The sequence below is a fragment of the Octopus bimaculoides genome, chromosome 6, assembly GCF_001194135.2.
Source record: "Octopus bimaculoides isolate UCB-OBI-ISO-001 chromosome 6, ASM119413v2, whole genome shotgun sequence".
Lineage (NCBI taxonomy): Eukaryota > Metazoa > Mollusca > Cephalopoda > Octopoda > Octopodidae > Octopus > Octopus bimaculoides.
Window position 1 is genome coordinate 20,361,279 of NC_068986.1, and position 23,437 is coordinate 20,384,715.

The 23,437-nt window shown below is 35.6% G+C and overlaps 1 protein-coding gene across 3 annotated transcripts in view; it reads left to right on the forward strand.

Moving 5' to 3' along the window:
• Positions 1-23,357, forward strand: part of LOC106875711 (alpha-actinin, sarcomeric) — a 149,756-nt gene extending 126,399 nt beyond the window's left edge. For all 3 annotated transcript variants that reach the window (XM_014923958.2, XM_014923959.2, XM_014923960.2), the window contains 15 exons: positions 3,453-3,683; positions 6,021-6,097; positions 6,319-6,445; positions 7,081-7,172; positions 11,044-11,089; positions 11,893-11,955; positions 12,252-12,314; positions 13,400-13,477; positions 13,645-13,800; positions 14,502-14,786; positions 16,291-16,344; positions 17,407-17,475; positions 18,424-18,582; positions 19,974-20,132; positions 21,247-23,357. In XM_014923958.2, the coding sequence (XP_014779444.1) occupies positions 3,453-3,683; positions 6,021-6,097; positions 6,319-6,445; positions 7,081-7,172; positions 11,044-11,089; positions 11,893-11,955; positions 12,252-12,314; positions 13,400-13,477; positions 13,645-13,800; positions 14,502-14,786; positions 16,291-16,344; positions 17,407-17,475; positions 18,424-18,582; positions 19,974-20,132; positions 21,247-21,405 (1,818 nt within the window). In that variant the 3' untranslated portion in view covers positions 21,406-23,357. The remainder of the gene's footprint in view (positions 1-3,452; positions 3,684-6,020; positions 6,098-6,318; positions 6,446-7,080; positions 7,173-11,043; positions 11,090-11,892; positions 11,956-12,251; positions 12,315-13,399; positions 13,478-13,644; positions 13,801-14,501; positions 14,787-16,290; positions 16,345-17,406; positions 17,476-18,423; positions 18,583-19,973; positions 20,133-21,246) is intronic.
• Positions 23,358-23,437: the final 80 nt, after the last annotated feature.

Genomic DNA, 23,437 nt, shown 5'->3' on the forward strand with positions numbered 1-23,437 from the left:
TCCCGTTATCATTCCAAGTATTATTTTTTTTTTTCTTTATTTAAATAGTTTTTTTTTTTGTATATTACTGCTTTAATAATCTAAAATTGAATAATAAATACTTGTTCATTTTTACTAACTTATTGCATCAGTTTTCTTTCCATTCTGTCATGAGTTGATTGGGTGTTTTATTGTCAGGTTAATAGGTTAAGTGCATAAATTGATAGAGCAAGGGCTTTATAGTTGATTACTTTCCTATATATATCAGTCAACCATGAAGTAGCATATGCTATTCTGTAAGCTAGATCTGTCAACCAACTTAACTTTCTCTTTTCACAAAGAGCTATTTCGTGGCCTCTGGATCATTAGCATTGTGCTTAGTATCTTAACCATACACTGTTACAAGTGAAAGTATAAAATATTATTGTAATTTATTACTAGTAATCATAGTAGTAGTAGTAGTAGTAGCGCATTGGATTGGTTATGGTTGTAGCAGTGAAACAAATTCTGCTGCATTGACTAATGAGAATGCTTGCTCTGGAACATACCTTTTAAACTGGGAAACAGCTTCAAGCAACTTTCAGAATGAACATATGTCATATTTTAGTGTCAGCCAAACTATTTGTGAAATGAAAATCAAGATCATTATCTCTAGTTGCTATTGTTGCTATGCCTACAACTATTTACTATTTAATGATTGTGAGACATTAAAGGGAATTGGTGAACTCTTTCCCAAACTAAAAACAAGTAAGCCATTGAGTTGTTCGTCAAGTTTTCTGTCTGCTCTACTGCTCTACTTAATGTGACACATTAGAGATAATAATCAGAAGAGATGCCAGTTTGCCACAGAATAAAGAAGTTGGTCATAAACAACTTCATGAATTCTTATTCTGGAAGATCATCATAAATTTTTATACCTCTGCCTCACTCGTTCCTACCCATCTTGAAGATCCACTCTGATACCTCGTTGCCTTTTTTTTCCCCCCTCACATTCCAGCTCCACTCTCCTGACCCTTTCTTCTAACATGTGAGCCATCAAGGAACCTGTTGTACTCCAGCCCTTTTCTCTCATATTTTACTCTTTTCTACTTATTCTCCTGGCATAAAGTTGCCTCTTCCCCCATTGCTCTCCTCTTAAGAGTTCACAGTCTTGCAAACTGCACGGTGGCTTGAAACTGGCACCTAGTAAAGTGGTTATCATTTTTGAAGGGCACCCATCTGTAAAAACTATGCCAAAACAGACACCAGAGCACACTGTCCTTGGGCCCATCAAATCCTGTCTAACCATCCAACCCATGTCAATATGGAATATGGACATTAAAACATGATGATGGTGTACGAGATTGTTTAATGTCCTTATCTTTCTCAAAGGGATGAGAAACAAAGCTGAAATGAGGTGGGTGCCATGCAGAGCAGGGTTGTGTGCTTAATAAGCTGACTTTTGCAACCATTTGGTTTGATTTTTGACAGTTGTTGGCCCATTGGAAACCTGTAATCAGCCACAGTAACACTTGTCGCTCACCAAAGTCAAAATGGAATATAAAATAAACAGGAATTGAAACTAGGTCACTGGCTAGTCAACTCCATACTTCCTCTTGCACTCGACATCAATAACTTTATACTTTAAACAGAAATTTGTGAGTGCATATATATGTATAAATGTGCTTGAACATATCATTTTTTAAGTTTTTTTTTTCTTTTCCTGTAGATATTCATGGTTTTTAATTTTAGAAATGAAGAAAATAACTTTTAAAATCATCTGCACAAATAACAAGTTAGAGAGACCTGCTTAAAACTAATTATTAATCAGTAGAAATGAGAGTAACACCTGTAGTTCACATTTAAATCTCTCTCTCCCCTCCCTCCCTTCCTCTGCAGAATCTCAAAACACGTTTTGAATAAATGTGTTTTAAACCAAATAAAATCATGTAGCTCTCCTTCTCTGCATAGAATATTCTAGTAAAAAAATATAAAATTCTAAATATATATTGTCTGGAGAAACTCTGTAAACAATGGGTTTTACACAAGTAATAAGAGTAACTCTATATCTAAAAATAACAACTTTACTATTATTATATCCTAATAAAACATTTTCATCTCGCCTTTTCCATTTGTGGTGCAACCAATTTCTTTTCCTAGCGTAAACAAGTTTTGCAAAAATCAACTTTTCTATATAAGCAGCCACGTTTACATAAGCCTAGCTAATGTCAAATCACTCCCAAAGGCAAATTCATTCATGTAGCCAGTTTTGATATCATTCAGTTTAAAAGAAGATGGAGGTGGTGGGGTGGTGGTGGTGGTGGTGGTGGAGAATAAGATACTAGTCAATCAGCAGTTAATTCTCTATGGCAGCAGTTTTTCAACCATAGAGGGAGCCACTCAGTTCCTATGGTTGTAGAATTGGCAGGATTACAATATGGCTCTTTATAAACTTATAACAATGAAAAAAATATAAAATAACCTCTTAAAATAAGATTTTAGACCAGTGATTCTTAACCTTTTTAATATTCATGCTAAATCCAAAACCTGGATTTTTTTAGGGGCCACACCAAAAAAAGTTAAACACAAGTCAATTTAAGAAAAATTTACTATATTTGTAGAGGGTAGACTGTCGAGGGTTGCATGCAGCCCTGGGAGCCATGGTTGAGAACTGCTGATTTAGAAACTTCGAGAGAATGTGAAATAATTTGTTTTTGGCATTGAACTCAAAGTAGATAGAACTATAAACAATAATTGGTAATTATTGGATATAAAAAGATGTCAAAAGCATTTTTAACCCCATATTTACACACTATTACTTATAGCTTTATTTACTTTAAGTTTCCTCGTTGAAAATGGATTTTCAACCTTTTAACAGTTCTGTCATAAAATTGACTGTAAATATAAGCTATTGCTAATGCCAGCATTAAAAAAAAAGATGTAAAATGGTTTTAGAATTTTGAGCTAGATGTGGGCAGTATCAACAGTTGCTTTAAGTATGGCATCATATGATGGCATTTATTCATAGGAAATTAGATACTACCTGACAAATTACTCTGTCACTTTTTCTAGCCATTCAAGTGGTTGTGGCTTGTACAGATGGATAAGTTTCATGAGTTTAACCCTTCAGCATTTTCGTATCCGACCCAAATAGTTCTACCTGTTGTGTGTTCAAACTGGCCAGATCTTGCCTCTCACACCAACCATACAATGTCATTCTAAAAATAAACAATCACATCATGAAAATCTTGAAGCTGTATTGCCTTTGACCGAGTAATCTAAATGCTAAAGGGTTAATTGTTCTTTCCTTTAGTTGTAGTTAAGGCTTTCAATATCTGTCTCTATCCAGATAGATTACCTGCCAATTAGCAAAAAAAAATTTTTTTAAGTAGTGGGGAAGGGGATAATGCAATCGACCTTCACTAAATTTAGTACAGTTTACCTTTTTTAAAAAAATTTTCAAACGATTGACCTTTCTCGTTCTATCTTTTCAGCTCCTTGCCTGGATCCGTAAAACTACTCCCTGGCTAGAAAATAGACACACAGATAACACTCTCCCTGGAACGCAGAAGAAGCTTGAAGAATTCCGAGATTATCGCCGTAAACATAAACCACCAAAGCTGGAAGATAAAGCCCGACTGGAAAACAGTTTTAACACCTTGCAGACACGCCTCCGACTCAGCAATCGTCCAGCCTATCTGCCTACTGAAGGCAAGACTGTTGGGGTAAGAATATCTCGTTAATATTTCCACTTTATTCTTTCACATTATTTTCTTCTTTCAAACTGCTTTGCAAGTATTTTATTATTCGTGTGTCTTTACGTTCTGAGTTCAAATTCCGCCAAGGTCGACTTTGCCTTTCATCCTTTCGGGGTCGATAAATTAAGTACCAGTTGCATACTGGGTTGATCTAATCGACTGCCCCTCCTCCCCAAGACTTTTGGGCCTTGTGCCAAGAGTAGAAAAGATTATTATTATTATTATTATTATTATTATTATTATTATTATTATCGTGGCCATTGCCAGTACCACCTGACTGGCCCTTGTGCCGGTGGCACATAAAAGCACTTACTACACTCTCGGATTGGTTGGCGTTAGGAAGGGCATCCAGCTGTAGAAACTCTGCCAAATCAGATTGGAGCCTGGTGCAGCCTTCTGGTTCACCAGTCCTCAGTCAAATTGTCCAACCCATGCTAGCATGGAAGACAGACGTTAAACGATGATGATGATTATTATTATTATTATTATTATTATTATTATTAATAATAATTATAAGATGGTAAGCTGGCAGAATTGTTAGCATGTCTGGTGAAGTGCTTAGTAGTTGTTCCATCTGCCACTACACTCTGAGTTCAAATTTCACCAGGGTCAACTTAACCTTTCATCCTTCCGGGCTTCAATAAAGTAAGTACCAGTTTACTGCTAGGGTCAATGTAATCGACTTAACCCCTCCTGCCAAATTTCAGGCCTTGTGCCTATAGGAGAAAGGATTATTATTATTAAGGACTGAGCTGGCTGAAGTGTTAGCACTCTGGACAAAGTGCTTAGCAGTATTTCGCCTGTCGCTTTGCCAAGGTCACCTTTGCCTTTCATCCTTTCGGGGTCGATAAATTAATTACCAGTGTAGGTCTGAGGTCGATGTAATCAACTAGTTCTCTCCTCCCAAATTTCAGGTGTTGCACCTTTAGTAGAAAGGATTATTTTTGTTATTATAAGTTGGCGAGATGGCAGAATCGTTAGCACTTCCTTCTTGACTATTCATGGGTCAGAGGGTTACGCAACATCAGTTACAGAGCACATGTGGTGCACCTTGTCCACCACCACTAGGTCTGGTTACTAATACTCTAGCATGTGCTCTGCTTGGATTGGGAAATCCCACAGGATTTTGCGGGTCTCCAACTCAGCCACTCTGTGTGGTTTGTGCTCACACCACACCTTGTACCTCTCTGTGGACCTCGCTTTGCACATAGTTTCCAATGTACCACTTTTGCTACCTCATCGTGTCACCACAACTTATAATGGTTTTGAGCAAGTCTGGGGCATTTGTTCACATTACAGGCAATGGTTTCGTCCACTCTATTACAAATGCAGCCCTGTGGAGACACTTGCTCTTTCTTAGAGTTGACCTTACATCATCATCATTATCATCATTACTGTATTAACCACCATTTCTCACATGTATAAAATTACAAATCCAAATTCAATAAACCATTTCATCAGAATTGTTCAATCTAAACTTCTATCCAATATAGATTTTATTGTTATAAAGAAAAGAGTTGAGTGTTGAGACTGACAATTCATGTTACTTCATTCAACAGCCTACAACCTCATTTCCTCAATTAAGTGACCTCCTTCAAAAACATTCTGTAAAATGCATGCATTTAGTAAGTTCCTACAGTGTCTCATATTCTTGGTTGAAGCTGCATCGATATAACAGAATGTTTTATCAGCCTCTCAGTCGTTTTAGAAATGCTTAAAGTCTGCTTTTTACATTCTGAATAACAATGGAATATCATCAGTAAAATGTCCACATTGCTTCTGACCCTTACAAACCAAAGAGTAAATAGCTTAAAGGAATCTTAACTATTATGAAAGGTTCCTTGCCAAGAATTGCTATGTACTGCATGAAGGATGAAATGGTGCAGATTATTCTTAATGACCTCTGTTTACACGATTCCCTTAATACCAACAGAGAGCAATGTTGAATTTAAGAAATTGCAATTTGCAGTCAGCCAAATTTTTATAATAGCCATTAGCACATCTCAAGGTTATTTGTTGATTTGCCAATATTGAACCCGCAAATAGAAATTAAAACTGGCAACACCTTTGTATGAACAGAATTTTGAAGTAACATAAACATTTTGGTAATGACTGCTAAAAACCATTGTCATTAAATATTTTATGTTGAATTCATTTTCAGTGTTTTCTATTTCCTTGTACTTTGTTCTTATTAAGTGTATTGATATGAATTTAGCAAAGGTAAAGTTTTTACCCCATTAAAAATATAACTAATGAATTATAAATCTATTATTAGCTCTTTGTTTTCTGTTATTTTTATATTAGGATATTGTCTTTGCATGGAAAGGTCTTGAGTCTGCAGAAAAAGGTTTCGAAGAATGGCTATTGTCTGAGCTGCAGAGGTAATGTTTATTTCCTTGTTATTTAATAAAGTTTTTGCTAAGCTCCACATTGTGGAACGAAGTTCTCAACAAGACTAGCATTTGGTTAATGTCAATTCAGTTAATGTATTAATGCTCTTGAAAAAGACACGAATGTCTCATCTTATCATTTCCATCCCCGAAATATTTATCAAGTTTTGTGCATACATAAAAATCTCAAAAAATGCTGCTTTGTTTTTCAGGTTGGAGAGACTGGACCATTTGGCCCAGAAATTCCGCCACAAGTGTAACATTCACGAAGAATGGGCTACAGGCAAGGACATCATGCTAGATGCACCTTTGCAGAAATGCAGTCTGCAAGAAATGAAGGTACTTTTTTTTTTCCCCACTACACCATCACATTTCCTCCTATATGTTCCTGATGAACATGTAAACATTAGTAACTTTTTAACTTCTATACAAGTCATTAAATTTAATAGTGAATTTAAATTGTATATATATTTGGACCTTTAGAATAATAATACTTCAGTTAACCTGATTGCAACTCTTCTTTGACTGAGATTTTTTTTCCATGGTTCCTTTTATGGAATGAGAATTCAAATGTCAAAATACTTGCTCCTGAAACATACTGAAGTCAGAAGTTTCGTCATTAGTATTAGAAGTTTCATTATGGTGATAGTATATAATGCCGACAAAACAGATGTAAAATAATGTGAGGAATTTAAAAATTTATGCAGATACATTGGATAATTAATAATTCCAATGAAAACAATATCTTGGATTGAAACAATTTTAATTGGTAGTTCTTTTTCTATGTCTGCCTTTAAGTTTCTTTGAATTCTCCCAACCTTTGATATACATAAACTGCTCATATTTTCTTTGTTTATTTAGCTCTTTCACCCATCTCTCTGTCATGAGATACACATCTCTTAAAGAACTCTTTGCCGCTATCACATCCATTGTATGTATTTTTCTATAATACTTTACTTTTCTTACGTCATTAGGCTTTGAAAAAGAAGCACGAAGCATTTGAGAGTGACCTTGCTGCACATCAGGACAGAGTGGAACAGATTGCTGCCATTGCACAAGAACTGAAGTAGGTTCTGATTACTTTTATTTGATGCTATTTCTGTGAGCTTACCCTAATTTACATATAGTACCAAACGGAAGGTTTTTCCAGGCAGTGTTTTATGGTTGGCTGCCGGAATGTACTGGACCTACTTTAAACTAGATTCTATACACACAGTGTAGATTAATAAAATGCTATTTGGTTTTATGCCAGGAAGAGAATGTAAGACAATTATAAGAGGAATATTTCGTTTGTTGGGTTTATTGGTGTGAGGGGAAGCTTTTGACGGGGTTCCACATGAAGAAATGATATGAGCATTGGGAGAGTTAGAAATGGAGAATTAGTTGTTTAAAGTAGCAATGACAAATGTATGAGAGAACACACAGTTATATGAATGAAGGACAGGAACAGTGATGAGTTTGAAGTGAAGGCTGGAGGACTCAAAGTGTTACTAATCTTATTGTTACTTGTAGTTGTGATAGAGGTACAGATGAGGAGTATAAAGGAAGATTTATGATGGATGATCTGGTGTTAATAGTCGAGAGTTTAAGTGTATTGAAGAAGGTGAATGAGAGGAAAGGATGTATGTGTCTTACAATTGCTGCTTGCTTATGAATGTCACAACATTCACACAGTGTTCCTGTTGGCCTTTGTTTCATACCTGCAAAGCCATGTGGAAAGGGAAATCTGTTCTTGAAAATCAGGTAGACTTTAGCATCAAGAAAGACATCCAGCTATAAAATAATTGCTGCAATAACATGTTTGTCTAACACATGCTAGCTTGGTAAAATGGACATAAGACAAGCAAATGGTTGTATGTGTGGAGGCAAAAGGTCTGAAAGGAAGTACTGAAAAGCAAAGAAAAAAGGTGATGGCTAATACAAAAATGTATGGTGAGATGGATGGCACAGGGGAGTTAGAGCGAACTTTTTTTACATGGACATGTACACTGGGTGGCTTCATTGAAAAGCGTAATAATATGAGAAGGTTATTAACTAATGGGGTCTAGGTTTGGCCTAGATTTTTTTCAATTAAATCTGTGTGGAGCCGGTTTCTTTAATAATGGTGGGATGCAACAAAAGACTTCATTAAGTAATCCTCTGCTGAAACTGTTGGCTTTCAACAATATAATACATCTCTATAATGTCGTGGTGTTACTTTAAACACTAATAACTGTAGCAACCACTTTATATTAGTCAGTAAGATTATTAAGTACTTGGGTGTCAAATTCTGCTTACACACACACACATGCAGAGGTGTAATGTAAGAAGTAGATTGTGTATTGGAAACTGATATTTTGGAAAAGTGAGTTCAGTCTTTCGTTGCATTACTACACAAAACAAAGTCTACTTCTTTTTTTTTTTTTTTTTTTTTTTCCTTACAACTTCTGTTACTTCTCTTAGGCACTTTTTTGTTGTTTTGTCTGGAACCCTATCAAACTAATATCTTAATTATTAGCACATGTTACTTTAATGAAGCTTAATGCACAGCTAATTTCGGGATATCTGTCATTCGACTTGTATAAAACACTGAGCTTTAAATAATAGTAGATTTAACTTGTAATTTTTAGTGTTTCATCAGGAGACACATAATATAAATACTAAGGACTACTACAAGTTAACTTAAATACCTGCACCAAGAGAAACCTCTCCCAGTTATTGAAATAGATAGAAGCCTCTCCCAGTTATTGAAATAGATAGAAGCCTCTCCCAACTATTGTCATATTTAAAACTCTTCATGATAATGAACACAATACAGGAGACCAGCTATTTGATTTCTTGAGTCAGGTGATCAGTTTCCTTTCAGTTGTTCTTTTTTTACAAATTTCATATCAGCTTCTTTATAAGACAACCACCACTACTACTACTACTACTACTACTACTACTATGATAATAGTCTGTTAGTGTTGGTTTGATTTTTAAATTACTATTGACGCTTCAAATTACTTGGTATACATTTTATCAAGCAAGCACGCAGTTTTCATTTCTTGTCCCTTAAACAATTGGTAGTAGGAGTGGGAGTTTCATTGAAGTGTCCATATTTTGTACCTAGGTCGAGTTAACCTGAACAATCCCATTTATAAGAATATCTTGGCTGCTAGGTTAACACTCCATTTACTGGGCATTACATACAACATTTCAATTACAGTAGCATATACAAAAGCATGATAACAAAGTAGTTAGAATGCAGGAATTCAAACAGTTATCATAATTATTCTGAATGCAGCACTCAGTACTCAGCTATGGTAGTATTCTCTAAGAATCTCTTTATTAAGTGTGCCTTACATCAGAATTATATGTTTAAGCACTAACATGTTCTATGTAACCTAAATGGTAAATGTAGATAATTCACTTAGGAATATTTAACTGTTTTTTTGTTTCTGTAATAAACAAAACACTGGTCATTTATCTTTCTATCATCATCATCATCATCATCATCGTTTAACGTCCGCTTTCCATGCTAGCATGGGTTGGACGAGATACAAGGAATGGTTAAATTTAAAGCTCCAAACCAAAGTTCTAAATAATTGCCATTATTACATAGGAAGGAATGAAAGAGTACTGGACTGTCTTGTACTGTTTAATTTCACATTGGCACTGATTTAGTAAACTATATTAATCCTTTAAAATGTTTGGCTTTGTGCCAATGTTAGAACCTTGCAAAGTTGTTCTGAGTTCACATATATATATATTATAAGTTAAGCGGTACAGGTCGTCATCGACTTACGACGATTGGCGCACCAGCTCCCAGCAGCAATAATAGTCCAGCTGAAATCTAATGGGTTTAATTTCTTAGAAATTAACCCATCTACGGATGATATCAGCTAACAAATATTTCCCCTAGGTTTGGTTATCAATCGCCACTGTTGGATGACTATCCTGTTATGGAGACATTGAAGTAACCTCATATTTGTTTATAAGATGACTGCTTGAGACTCTGAAATTTTTGACTAACACCAGTATATTAGTATAATACAGAATGCTGTGTGTGGCTTTTACCTGAGAATGTACTTTAAAAATGTAAAAATATAAAACAAAGCTATGTAGACCTATAGGCTGACTTACGACCAGTCAGTCAGAACCAATTGTGGTTGTAAGTCGTTGATGATTTGTATTTAAGAGAGAAGTGGAGAGAGAGAGAATGAGTAAAATGTCTGTATGATGTATATTGTGTACAGAACCTTGGCCTACTTTATCTAGCATCCTCTTTTCTCAGATGGTAGCGTGTAAATTGATGATGATTTGGGTACTATTTCTGGCAGGTCGAGAATAACATTTGTGATGTTTCTGCTCACTCAAACAACTACAAACTATTAGAAACTTTGAGCACAAACTAACACACACACAGACATACATGTGCTCACAGCTGTTTCCCATCTAATAACTTCCTGTGTATGTGTGTTGGCATGATTCAATGTACGTGTGTATGTGTCTGTTTTGACCAAAGTATACACACACACACACACACCATGTGTGTGTGCTCTCTCTCTTTTTCTGTATATTTTGTTGTTTTTCTATCAATTATTAGTGTAAGATAGAGTGATTGGCAAAAACACAAAATTGCTTTTTACTATGAATTTTCACTATAAAAATTTTTTACTTTAGTACATTGTCCTTGTGTGTGTGTGTAAGCATCTGTATGTGTTTGTGTGTATGTGTAGCATGCACACAAACATATCTGAAAGGTTAGTAACAGCACTCATTATGGTAAGAAACACGATTCACTGAGATGTGATGTTACTGGGTTGCTATTTTAAGGTGAGAATGACATCACTTCACTTGTGCCATACACTAAAAAAACTGGAAGGAAGTCCAAACAGTAACTGAGTTTCTTTATGTACTTGTTGATAACATAGATTTCTTTCACTTTTCCTAAATATTGTTTTATATTATTTCAGTGCCTTGAACTATCACGATGTGGTCACAGTTAACACCAGATGCCAGGTATGCATTATTTCTTACTTTCCATTTCTTAATATTTACATCTAAGTAATTGGGTTTAGTTGGGTCATTTGTTTGAAAGCATTGAGAGAACCATTCCAGGATTGCATCTAGTGAGTCCTAGTAATGTAATATAAGGATTCAACTGTGTTCCACATGACCAGTGTCCAGCCAGCTATGATCTTTCTTTCTTGGCCTGACTACTGACCGTCAACATGTCTTGTGTCCATCTCCCATGTTCCTGCCTTTAGGCTTTCACTTCATACACGCCAGTTCAATTTAAATCATTCTCAGTCGAAAGACGCCTGTTGTTATTTCTTGTTGTTTGTATTCATAATTCTGTACCATGTTTTCTGTTTTTGTTTGTTTGTTTGTTTTTGTCTTTGTTGCCGTACACATTCACTAGCTTTCTTACAAAGGAGTCTAATGCTCTTAGCTTAGACTTTTTGGGGGACAACCATTTGCATGACACCAGTATCTGTCATGACTGCAATTTTGCTCAGTTTGATGGGTCTTCTTCTCAAGCATGACATAATGTCAAAGGTCTTGGTCATTGTCTCTGCTCTGGTCATTGCCCAATATACATTTATATTATATGATATACATGTGACAATTTCACAGGAGAGTATCTGCCAAAGAATCCCAATTGTTTTGTGGGCATAATGAATCATTAAAATTAGACACCTAAATAAATTTTTAAATGTTTACTGGATCCCTATTCAAATTTATTGTGCCTTATGTTTGGCTGATGCAACCTTATATTCCCATTCACAATTCCAGTATTTATTTACTTCTTCCTTTTCCAGCAAATCTGTGATAACTGGGATGTCCTAGGAACATTAACCCAAAAGAGAAGACAAGAACTTGAAGTAAATATTTCATCATTTTTATTACCAACTTTTATTTTCAAATTCTGCTTTTTTTTTTCTTTTTTTTTTTTTTTTTTTTTTTTTTTTTTGTGGTGGCGGTTATCATTTTTGAAAGAATCACCGATAATATTAAATCTTTAAAGAAAATGTTATTCAGTTTATGTTAAAAATATTTTCCTAACATGCTGTCAGCCTCTGGGTGATACAAGTAAAAGTAAAGTTGTAAATATTTGACACTTATTGAAATTTTTCTGTGACTTTACTGTTGTTTTAACTCAGAATATTTTGTGTTGCAGCAAGCTGAGAGAGTATTGGAGAGAATTGATCAACTTCACCTTGAATTTGCTAAGAGAGCTGCTGTGAGTATTATTTTCTACTTTGTTGTATTAAAGTAAAAGGAACATTATCTGTTTCCAAACGAATTCACAATAAATCAGTAATGTTTTAATCATGTGACTGACCAAACTGTCAGATGTTCTTACACATCACTGGTCAACACATCACTGGTCACTTTGCATTGTTTTAGCCCTAAAATGATGTCATCCCACTGGCTGGGCAAACAAGCCAACATTCCCCACCGATCAGGAAGGGGACTGGGGCAAAGTGAAATGAAGTGTTTTGCTTAAGAACACAATGTGCTGCCCAGTCTGGGAATTGAACCCATGATCTAGTGATTGTGAATGCAACAACCTAACCACTTGGCCACATGCCTTCGCAATAGTTTGATACACATAAGAAATATTTCTCTCCATCAGTTTTTTTTCCTCTAATTTCTAATGATGATGATGATCATCATCATCATCATCGTTTAACGTCCGCCTTCCATGCTAGCATGGGTTGGACGATTTGACTGAGGACTGGTGAAACCGGATGGCAACACCAGGCTCCAATCTAATTTGGCAGAGTTTCTACAGCTGGATTAGATTGGAGCCTGGTGTTGCCATCCGGTTTCACCAGTCCTCAGTCAAATCGTCCAACCCGATCTATAGGCAAAAAATTATTCTAACATTTTACCGAGAGAAAAGCTTTGTATGCAGTATCCTTCAGCGTGCATAAGCCTTAGAAATATTGAAATAATTTTGGTTGTTGTTTCAAACAGTACCAAAAAGTATCTATTCCATATTATGAATATTATATGTATATTTGTATTCTATGCACTAGCAGTAGGCATGGAAATTCCACGGCTCATTTTGTGGTACAGTGTCAGCTGCAAACATCTCCTCACTTGCTAATAATATCCTGTCATTTCCTTCAAAATCCTCCAATTAATTTCTCGGAAATCTTGTCCATTCCCTTCACTCATGTTTTCTCTTCTAGCTTATGCAAAATATTCTCAACCTGTCATCATCATTCCTGTTTTGCCTTCTTTCTTGTTTAACAAGTTTCAGTCTTTTCCTGTTCACTTCAATTTCTTATAACTAATTGTATAATTTTTCTGTTGCAGCCATTTAACAACTGGATGGATGGTGCCAAAGAAGATTTAATGGACATGTTCATTGTCCACACCACAGAAGAAATCAGGGTAAGATTAATACAGTGCTCATACATCTATATATATATCAGTCGCAACTGATTTCTACTCCTCTGGTCCCTCTTCATGAGCCCTTAAACTTTTGCTTTTATATTCGATTTTATATTTTTCAAATGTGATACTTAAATTTCTCGAATATCATTTCTTTTATTTCCTAGGACCTTATCTGTGCCCATGAGACATTCAAAGAAACTTTGGGTGAAGCAGACAAAGAGTTGAATACGATTGTTTCTCTAGAAAACGATGCTAACCGCCTTGCTCAGGAGATTGGAATTGGTGTTCCAGAGAATCCATACACTACTCTTCATGTTAATGTAAGTGTCATCTCCAGCTCTTTTTGCTCTCTTTCCAATTCAGTAATGTAACTGGAGGGTTAAAACCTTTCTTGTTTCGAAATCATCTTACCTTCTTACATCAGTTATAAGCTCTTTTCACTGTGTGACCATGACCTTTCTATTCCCTAATTTAGTTTTCTAAGTCTACAAGAATAAAATTAGTTAAAGACTAGTTGATTTTATTTCCTACATACTTAACCATACATGCTATAGAGTAAATTCAGATCTCTCTTCCCCTTCATATTTGCCACATTTTAAGTAAAAAAAAATTCAGCTCTCTACTTTTGTCTGTCTATGTAGCCTGTTTGGATAGACTCAATCTACCTGTTGTTTGAATTCAGATCCCCGTCCCCTCGTCATATAATTAGTGTATCAAGCCGAGTAGAGTTTAGCTCTTTCTCTTCCTCCCTCAAGGTATCTCAATAAACATATTCTCAAGTCTACTCTCCAGAATGGTCTCTGGATTTTCTACCTCCAGCCTCACAGTAACTTGATAATTAAATGCAAATCTTCCTCTTCTGCACACTCACTTTCTCTCTCTCTCTTCCTTGGCATATGCTTTTCATATTCCCCCTCTCCCTTTCTCTCAGCATATGCCACATAGTTGCATGTCAATCATTTTCTAACTCACTTGAAATGAACAAGTTTGTCTTAAAGATAACTCTGTCTGTCCCCTGCAGGATATCACCCATAAGTGGTCTGAGGTGAGATCATTGGTACCACAGAGGCAACAGGTTCTCAAACAGGAAGAACAAAAGCAAATCAACAACGAACGTCTGCGACAACAGTTTGCTGCCAAGGCCAATGAAGTTGGTCAATGGATTGAGGTGCAACTAGACTCTGTAGCGTCCATCTGCGTCCAGTTGAGAACTTCCCTTGAAGACCAGCTCGCCAAGTTACAACAATATGACAAGGTTGTTGCTTCGTACAGACCAAACATGGATGAACTGGAGAAATATCACCAGGTGAGCTACAATTTTTCAACCATATCTCTGTGTGTGTGTGTGTGCATATGTGAATGAAGTGTAATGAGGAGAAATGAAATGTTGTTATGGCAAACTGGCAGAATCATCACAGTACTGGAAAAAATGTTTTGCAGTATTTCATCTGAGTTCAGATCCTGCCAAGGCCAAGTTTGCCTTTCATCCATCTGGGGAGGTTCATAAAATACGGTACAAATCAAATGAAATTAACTCCTTTTCCCCTCTAAATTGCTGGCCTGGTGCCTTAATCAGAAACCATTGTTAATTCCTCATGGTGAAATAATTTTGCCCTGTTATTGTAAATATAAACATTGTCTTATCCATATTCTTGTGGCAGTGATGGTAACATACTAGTATTGATGATGATGGTTTATTGGAGCAAATAATACCAGTTTTGAATGGAAAGTTGGTACTGGCTCTGATGACTGTTTTTGGTGGTGGTAGCGATGGGGGTATCATCATCATCATCATCATTTAACATCCATTGTCCATGTTGGTGTGGGCTGGACAGTTTGACTGGGGCCGGCATGCTGGAAGGCTGCACCAGATCCCAGTCTGATTTGGCATGGTTTTCGAAGGCTGGATGCCCTTCCTAACGTCAGCCACTCCAAGAGCGTAATGGGTGCTTTTACATGTCCCACAAGATGATTTTTTGTTGTGCATGTGCATGAAAATTTGCAAAATATGTGCAGATGCAATGAGTTAACTATTACTCAAATTTCTTCAACTGAAAAAAAAATTCAGTTTCATCTTGAAATCTTTGTGTGTGCACTGATTGCAAAATGTGTGCATGTGTACAAGTGCACAGCTTAGTGGGGACTGCTGTTCTAATAAAATCCTTTGTATTCTATTGATATAATATTAAATGTATTATTTAAGGTGGCAGAATTGTTAACATACAGGGCAAAATGCTTTGTGGAATTTCATCTGCTTTTACTTTTTGAGTTCAAATTCCACCAAGTTTGACTTTGCCTTTCATCCTTTAGGGGATTGATGTAATTGACTCATTCCCTCCCTCTGAAATTTTTGGCCTTGTGCCAAATTTGAAACCAATATTAAGTGTATTTTTTGTCTTCTGTCAGTTCTAATATATTTATTTATTTATGTATGTGTGTGTGTATACACACACACATACACGTATATGTACATATTGATATATTGGATTAGATTGCCCATGTTCAGCCCACTGCAAGATGAGGGCCTCAACATGTTCTCTCCCCCAGAGAATGGCTTGAGATGATTCTGGTTTCATGAGCCTAACCTGCCACACTGGCTTGACATGGCTTGGCAGAGGGATGCAGTTCTTTTCCTTGTACTCATCCCCAGTAGTAGTTAAGTCAGTTACACACACACACACATATATATATATATATATATATATATTTGTGTGTGTATCTTACGTAATATGTGTGTATATGAATATAGAAAGTGTATTTCCCAGTATTATCTCATAACATTAAGTAATAATGTTTGTTTTATCTTACAGCTTGTACAAGAGGCAATGATATTTGAGAACAGATATACACAGTATACTATGGAGGTACGTAACATTTTACTTATGTCTATCTCTCCCAGTCACATGATTGATCTGGTGCGGGGTGGTGTGGTGGAAATCAGTTTCCCATTTCTTTAGCATTATAAATGTATGAGGTGTAGTCAAAGAGTATCTGGCCTTTGGCCAAAAACAAGTAATATGAAAAAAACTCACCGTCTTGATTTAGTCTCCTTCAAAATATTCACTTTAGGAGTCTGCACACTTCTGCCAGCGTTCCTGCCTCTGCTGGAAACATTTCTGGAAATCACTTTTTGGGATGCTGTAGAGATGTGCTGTCGAATTTTGCTTAATGTCCCCTGTTGACTCAAATCTTCTCCCTTTAAGTGTTTTTTAGCTTTGGGAAGAGCCAAAAGTCTTATAGATCTATGTCTAGGGAGTAGGAAGCCTGACAAACAAGTGGTGTGTTTTGCTTGACGAGGAATGCTTGGATGATGTGGGTGGAATGAACTGAACTGACACATGGCCGATTCCAGCTTCGGCAAAAATCTCCTCAATAGTCACATGACAGTCTTCATAGACTATTCCTCGAACCTTTGCAATCATTTCGTCATTTCTGCTAGTTGAAGTTCTGCCACAACATGGCTCACTGTCCACTGAGGCGCAACCATTTTTGAACCGGTTGTACCACTCCTTTATTTGTGTTTTCCCCATAACATCATTTCCAAAAGCCTTCTGAATCTTCTTGATAGCCTGGGCTTTTGCGTATCACGAAGTTTACGACAGAATTTGATACAGTATCTTGCCTCGACGCACTCAGTCATCTTAACTCAGAAAGAAAAATTACACAGCACACTCTTGACGTCTGTACTCAACACATCACTGTGGGCGAATTGCACTACCTACAGGCATTTTTGTGCATGCTCAGAAGGACATGGCTACCTAATACCCATGCAGATTTTATTTGTGCATTGTTATTTTGTGCAAAAAAAATCAAGGTCGGATACCTTTTGACTACACCTCGTAATATTATATGAATGTATAGTGTCTCAGTTTATTGATAGCATTCTTCTCTGGTGATATTTATTTTTGTTTTCCCTTTATTTCTAGACTTTACGTGTTGGATGGGAGCAGTTATTGACTGCCATTGCCAGAAACATCAACGAAGTCGAAAACCAGGTAATTTTTTCATCTTTTTTTTTTTTTCATCTGTAAGTTGAGCAATGAGAACAATAGGTTCTTCCAATGTTTATGTTTCGAAGCTCAAGCAAGGAACCAGTCTGTTTTTATGCTAATCAGAAGAAGCAGTTAGTGGAGAATATATACAGGGTGTCCACAAAGTCTGGGTACATGTAGTAAATAAAATCATAACATAAACGATTAAATATAAGAAATAATAATTTCTTAAAGTATGTGTTAAGCCCCATGTGGGTACATGTAGTAAATAAAATCATAACATAAACAATTGAATATAAGAAGAAGTATGTGTTAATCCCCATGTACCCAGACTTTGTGGACACCCTGTATATAAACACAGCCATTAAAGATTTCATTCCCTGGATAATGTTCTGAGTTCTGAATCCTACCAAACTCAGCTCCGCTTTTTGTCCCTCTGAGGCCAAGTAGTAGGTCAATATGATCGACTGCTTTCTTCTCATTGAAACAACTGACCTTGTGACTTGACTGAAATATTTCTTTTGTTCAAATATATTCTGCAAATTTGATTGGGAGGAGAGGTCATCGTAAAGTTATTTTAATTTTTATAACATCATTTCATTAACACGTTAACTGCCACACTTACCACTGGTGCTTGATTGCAAACTTCATACAACCACCATATTGAACCACCGGTGGTATATCTTCATAATTTGAGAAAATATTTTATTCTGTGTCTTTGACATGGTTTCAAGGATATTTAAATAACATGAGCGCTACATATGAAATATTGTGAAAATGCAAAACAAATTGCATTTCCTTGTAATTAAAGATTATGCAGAACAGGCAGTGGCAGGTAATGAGTTAAGAATACTTTTATTGTCTTTGATATATTGTTTTTTTTTTTGACTCCTCCTGTTTCTGTTATTCTATTCTTCCCTAATGCAATACAATGTTTTTTTTTTTCTGTAGATTCTTACCAGAGATTCAAAGGGTATCAGTGAAGACCAGATGAATGAGTTCCGTATGTCATTTAATCATTTTGACAAAACTCGTAGCAGGAGACTTGAACCGAAAGAATTCAAAGCATGTCTTGTTAGTTTGGGTTACAAAATCAGAGATGATAAACAGGTAAGTTTTCTTTTGGTTCCTTTACAAGAGGAAAAGTTAATATGATTCTACTCCATCACCTGTTAATGCAAGTAAGTGTTGAGCTGTTTTATTCTTGAGACATGAATTATTCCTAATCTTTGAGAATAATTTCCAATGAATAGACAGGCTAACAGCAGCAGGAAATTTAACTTTTGTTGGGTTGATTGCTTTACAGATATCTAAATCTTTTTTATATCAACCCCATCTAAGAGTACTCCTGGTTCTTAGATACAAAATTCATGTTTTTAACCCTTTAGCATTCAGATTATTCTGTCAAATGTAATAGCTTTTTATTCACATTGTTTTGAATAATCATAAATTATCTCATAGCTTTGAGAGATCAATGATGTGATTGTTTACTTTTAGAATGACATTGTTGGGTAGGTGAGAGAAACTGGATTTGGCCAGTTTGAACATACAATAAGTAGAATATTTGGGCCAGATGTGGCTGGTTTTAATGGTAACGGGTCAAAGGGATTTACTTCAAAATCACCCAGAAATTTCTTGTTATGTTTCAAAACATCAGCTTAATAATAAGTTATTCTGCTGAATTTATCATTATTTTTTAAGTTAATTTAAACAAAGGCTGTGTATTTCAACAGAAATATGGTTTTAAAAAAAAGTGGGGGGGGTGCTCATATTTCACTTGGTGAAGGACCCAACCATATCTCATACACTGATTTCTGTTATAGAGGTTGGAGTAAGTATCATACCAATGTTTGATGAGTTTTAAATCATTTCAACAAATAATAATAATAATTATTGTTGTTATTATTATTATTATCTACACTGCCAAAAGTATACAATTTCAATGGAAATGTGAAGAAGGGTTAAGCAAAATGATGGCTGGGGAGATTTGAAAACGTATGTTACTTAAGAGTATCCTGTACAATCTGGCTATGAGAAAGAGTGTCGATTGTTTGGAACATAAATGGAAGGGTCAGTTTGGTTTTTAATTTTCCTGTTCTTTTACATATGTTAAAGCTAGCACTGTGATTGAAATCAAACTGTTTAGTATTGGCATTTTGACATTATTAGATAGTAGTTTGATGATTATTAATAAAACATGTCTGAAATACTTTGAGAGAGGGCAAAGCTAACATGGCTGTTGATTTTGTAAGTAAATAGTTAAAGGGAGCCATATCTAATATCCATTTCCTTTCTTCAAGATATTAAAAAAAAAAGAAGTCCAAGAACGGCTATTACTTTAATGGGGATTCTATGATTTATCTAGTTTGGTATTCTGATAAATTGTCGAAAACTAACATAACAAATTCACTTTTGATCTTCCCTCCACCTCATTGTAGGAGACATTTATTTCTTACATACAAGACATCATTTAACCAATTACTTTTTTTTCTTTTCATCAGGGTGAGACTGACTTCCAACGAATTATGTCTATAGTTGACCCGAATGGCTCTGGTTACATTACCTTTGATGCTTTCTTAGACTTCATGACAAGAGAAACAGCAGATACTGACACTGCAGAACAAGTTATGCAATCTTTCAAGATCTTAGCTGGTGACAAAGTGAGTGATTATTTCTAACACAACAAATCCTGTCATTGTATTAAAATCTATTTCAATCTGTATACCATGTTTGATGGCATCTAAAACATATTCTGTTTTTTATCTAAAGAAACATCTCTAAAACTCACCTCAAATGCTATATGCAAAGTTGGATTCCCCATAAGCAAATTTTGTCCCTGTTTTAATGCACTAAAAACTGTATTTCCTGAATATGTGCTGCTGAAATTAGGATGTGTCTCTGTGTTTTTTTGATGCCATCAACAATGGTAATACTGATCGGTCATTTTTGATAGTAAATTGGTTCTCATGTCCATCTGATCTTATTCTGTAATCAACGTGATTTCATTGTATATTTACATTATTTACATTCGACGGATATTTGTCCTTGCAAATATCTCCTTTGAGTAAAACCACCAATAGAAGAGAATATGACCAAAGACTGTGTGTGCTCCATCCTATGCAGCTGCGGTAGGTCATACAAAGGCGAAACATGCCGCCCCCTCAAAATAAGGGTAGACGAACATCGCAAAGCTGTGACACAAGGAGATATTGATAAATCAGGTATAGCTGATCATATATGGAAAAATGGAGAGACCCCCCCCCCTCCCCGTGAGATGAAGTTAAAATAATAAACAGAGAATACCACTGGAAAATAAGAAAACTAAAAGAAGCAGCACATATGCTAGGACACAACAACATCCTAAGCAGATATGAGCAGCATATGTGAACCGGTATTAAGGAAGGCTAGGAAAATATTAAATTTATAAGCCGTAAAATTCACTCCATAATTGCCCATGGGCATATGGCATAGTTGTTAAGAGCATGGGCTACTAACCCCAACATTCCGAGTTCGATTCCAAGCAGTGACCTGAACAATAACAATAATAATAATAATAATAACATTGAAAATTACCTTAGGAATGAGAACCCAGGTTCGAAATTTCCCTCAGACACCTGAAGAAAGCTGGAGGGTATATCAGCTGAAACATGTTAACAACAAACAAGATGAGGACAAATATCCGTCGAATGTAAATAATGTACATAATTCCTCATCTCTTAGATATAGAACTTCATTGTATATTGTCTAATAATTTGCTTGATTTTTGTTTTTCAGAACTATATTACTGCCCAAATTCTACGTCAAGAATTACCACCAGAACAAGCTGAATACTGTATCCAACGGATGGCACCTTACACAGGTCATGATGGTGCTCCTGGAGCACTTGACTACATGTCCTTCTCAACAGCCCTTTATGGTGAAAGTGACCTCTAAGTTTACTGAACTCTCTATGATCCCTTCTTTACCTCCTCTCACTTTAACTGCTATGATCTCTCTCTCTCTCTCTCCTTCTGTCTGTCTGTCTCTCTCTTTTTCTCTCTCTCTCTATTTCTCTATCTGTCTCCTTTTCTTCTTTCTCCCTTGCTTTTGGCTGTGTAGTTGTGAGTTGTCACCAGCAATCTGAAACAAACCATCTGACAGACAAACTGTGTGAAATTAATTGTTTGGCAATCAATGACCAACACAAGATAATGAACTCGTGCTGCACACTTACAAGACATAAGTCAAAGCAGTGGATGTTGTGATAAAAACCAGTGTGGAAAATACCATTTTTTTATATCAATTCATGCTGAAATATAATAATAATAATAACAACAACAACAACAAGAACAACAACACTGACACATTCAATATTCTTTTGCCCTCTTCCTGCAACCTGAAATGAACCAAATTACTTTCCTTCCATTAATGACAAAAGAAGACAACAGAAAACAACAACAACACCAACAACAACAAACACTCTAGCAACATTTTAACATTCAGATTGTATTTTTGTATCTCTTTACAAATGCCAATCCTTTACTGTGTGTAGCTTATTTCCTGTCTTAATTGCTAAAATGAAATACATATATTTAATTACTATTTGACAGATTTTGATTTTGTTAACATTGACTCTCATGAACACTACTACTACTACTACTACTACTACTACTACAACTACTACAATTATCAACTACAACAGTTGCCAAATTGGTAACTGTTTCTGCAATTCAGACTCTAACAACTATTTGGGAGACAATGATAGCAGCATTGGTGCTAGGAGGGTGTGACTTCGGGCAGTAACGATATGGTTCAGTCACTGATTTGCTACCCTCATTATTAAAAGTCTGATAATAGCTGCCAGCTTAGAGAAATAGTTTGGTTCAACTCAACTTCTGCTGGCAGATTCCCACAGTTGATTTGTCTTCAATAGATTCTAAGATGTACTTCTCTACTAAATAGGATCACTGCTAACTAATAGCAAAAATGTAGTAAATTAATTTTGTTTCTCTCCTTTTATATAATACATATATATATATATATATATATATGTCCTGATATCTTTTCTTCCTACATTGTTTTGTGAAGCAGTTATCAGGATTTTCTCGTGTCTCTCATAAAGAAGTTGTGAGAGTTCTCGTCTGTCTTCCATGAAGAAAACTCATCAGAGCTCATCTCTTTCTTGCCCTCCATTTAGCAGAATTCTTACAAAATACGAAAGAGATAGGTTTAATTTTCTGATATAGAAGAAGAAAAATGTGTTGATTTAATAGTGTCAATATTTACTACTGATTTCTAGTGTAGCTAACTTTCTTACTCATCCTAAGCACATTTAGCTGTGGCTCTGCTTGTCTGGTATATGTCTTGAGGAAAATAAATGGCCCTTTTAATCTAATAAAAAAGGACTCTGTTATCAATAGTGGATGTCCTAACAGACAAACATTATTACCAACTGGGACTGGACACCATTTGTACTGCAATGGCAGCTGTGTTGCACCAACAGAAGAAATAATTACAGATTTACAAAGAAATGTTTCCTTTGGGTCGTTTCTTCAGCACTGATTAATGTGCACGTATGTGTGTGTGTGTATATATTTATGTGTGTGTATGTATATGTGTGCGTGTGTATATGTATTTATGCATGTATGTATATACACACAAACCCGCTCACATTTTTCAGTTGGAAATGGTTTTCCTAAGTGATTATTTGAAAAAAAAAGAAAAATACAATCTGTCTACTTTGTGTCAATCTGCTACCCACTGGTTGCTAACATTTATAACAGTACATCGTATTATTCTCTACCTATAGCCCTGTCTGACCATCTTCTGTCTCTTACGCAGGAAATGTTCAGTGTTTACTAACATCAAGTGGAGAAAAAATACAGATATAAAATGATTTGGAGGAAGTTTTTGGTTCATTCTCTTTTCAATTTTATTTATTTTTATATCTTTTTAATGAAGGGATTTTTTTTTTTTTTTTTTTTTT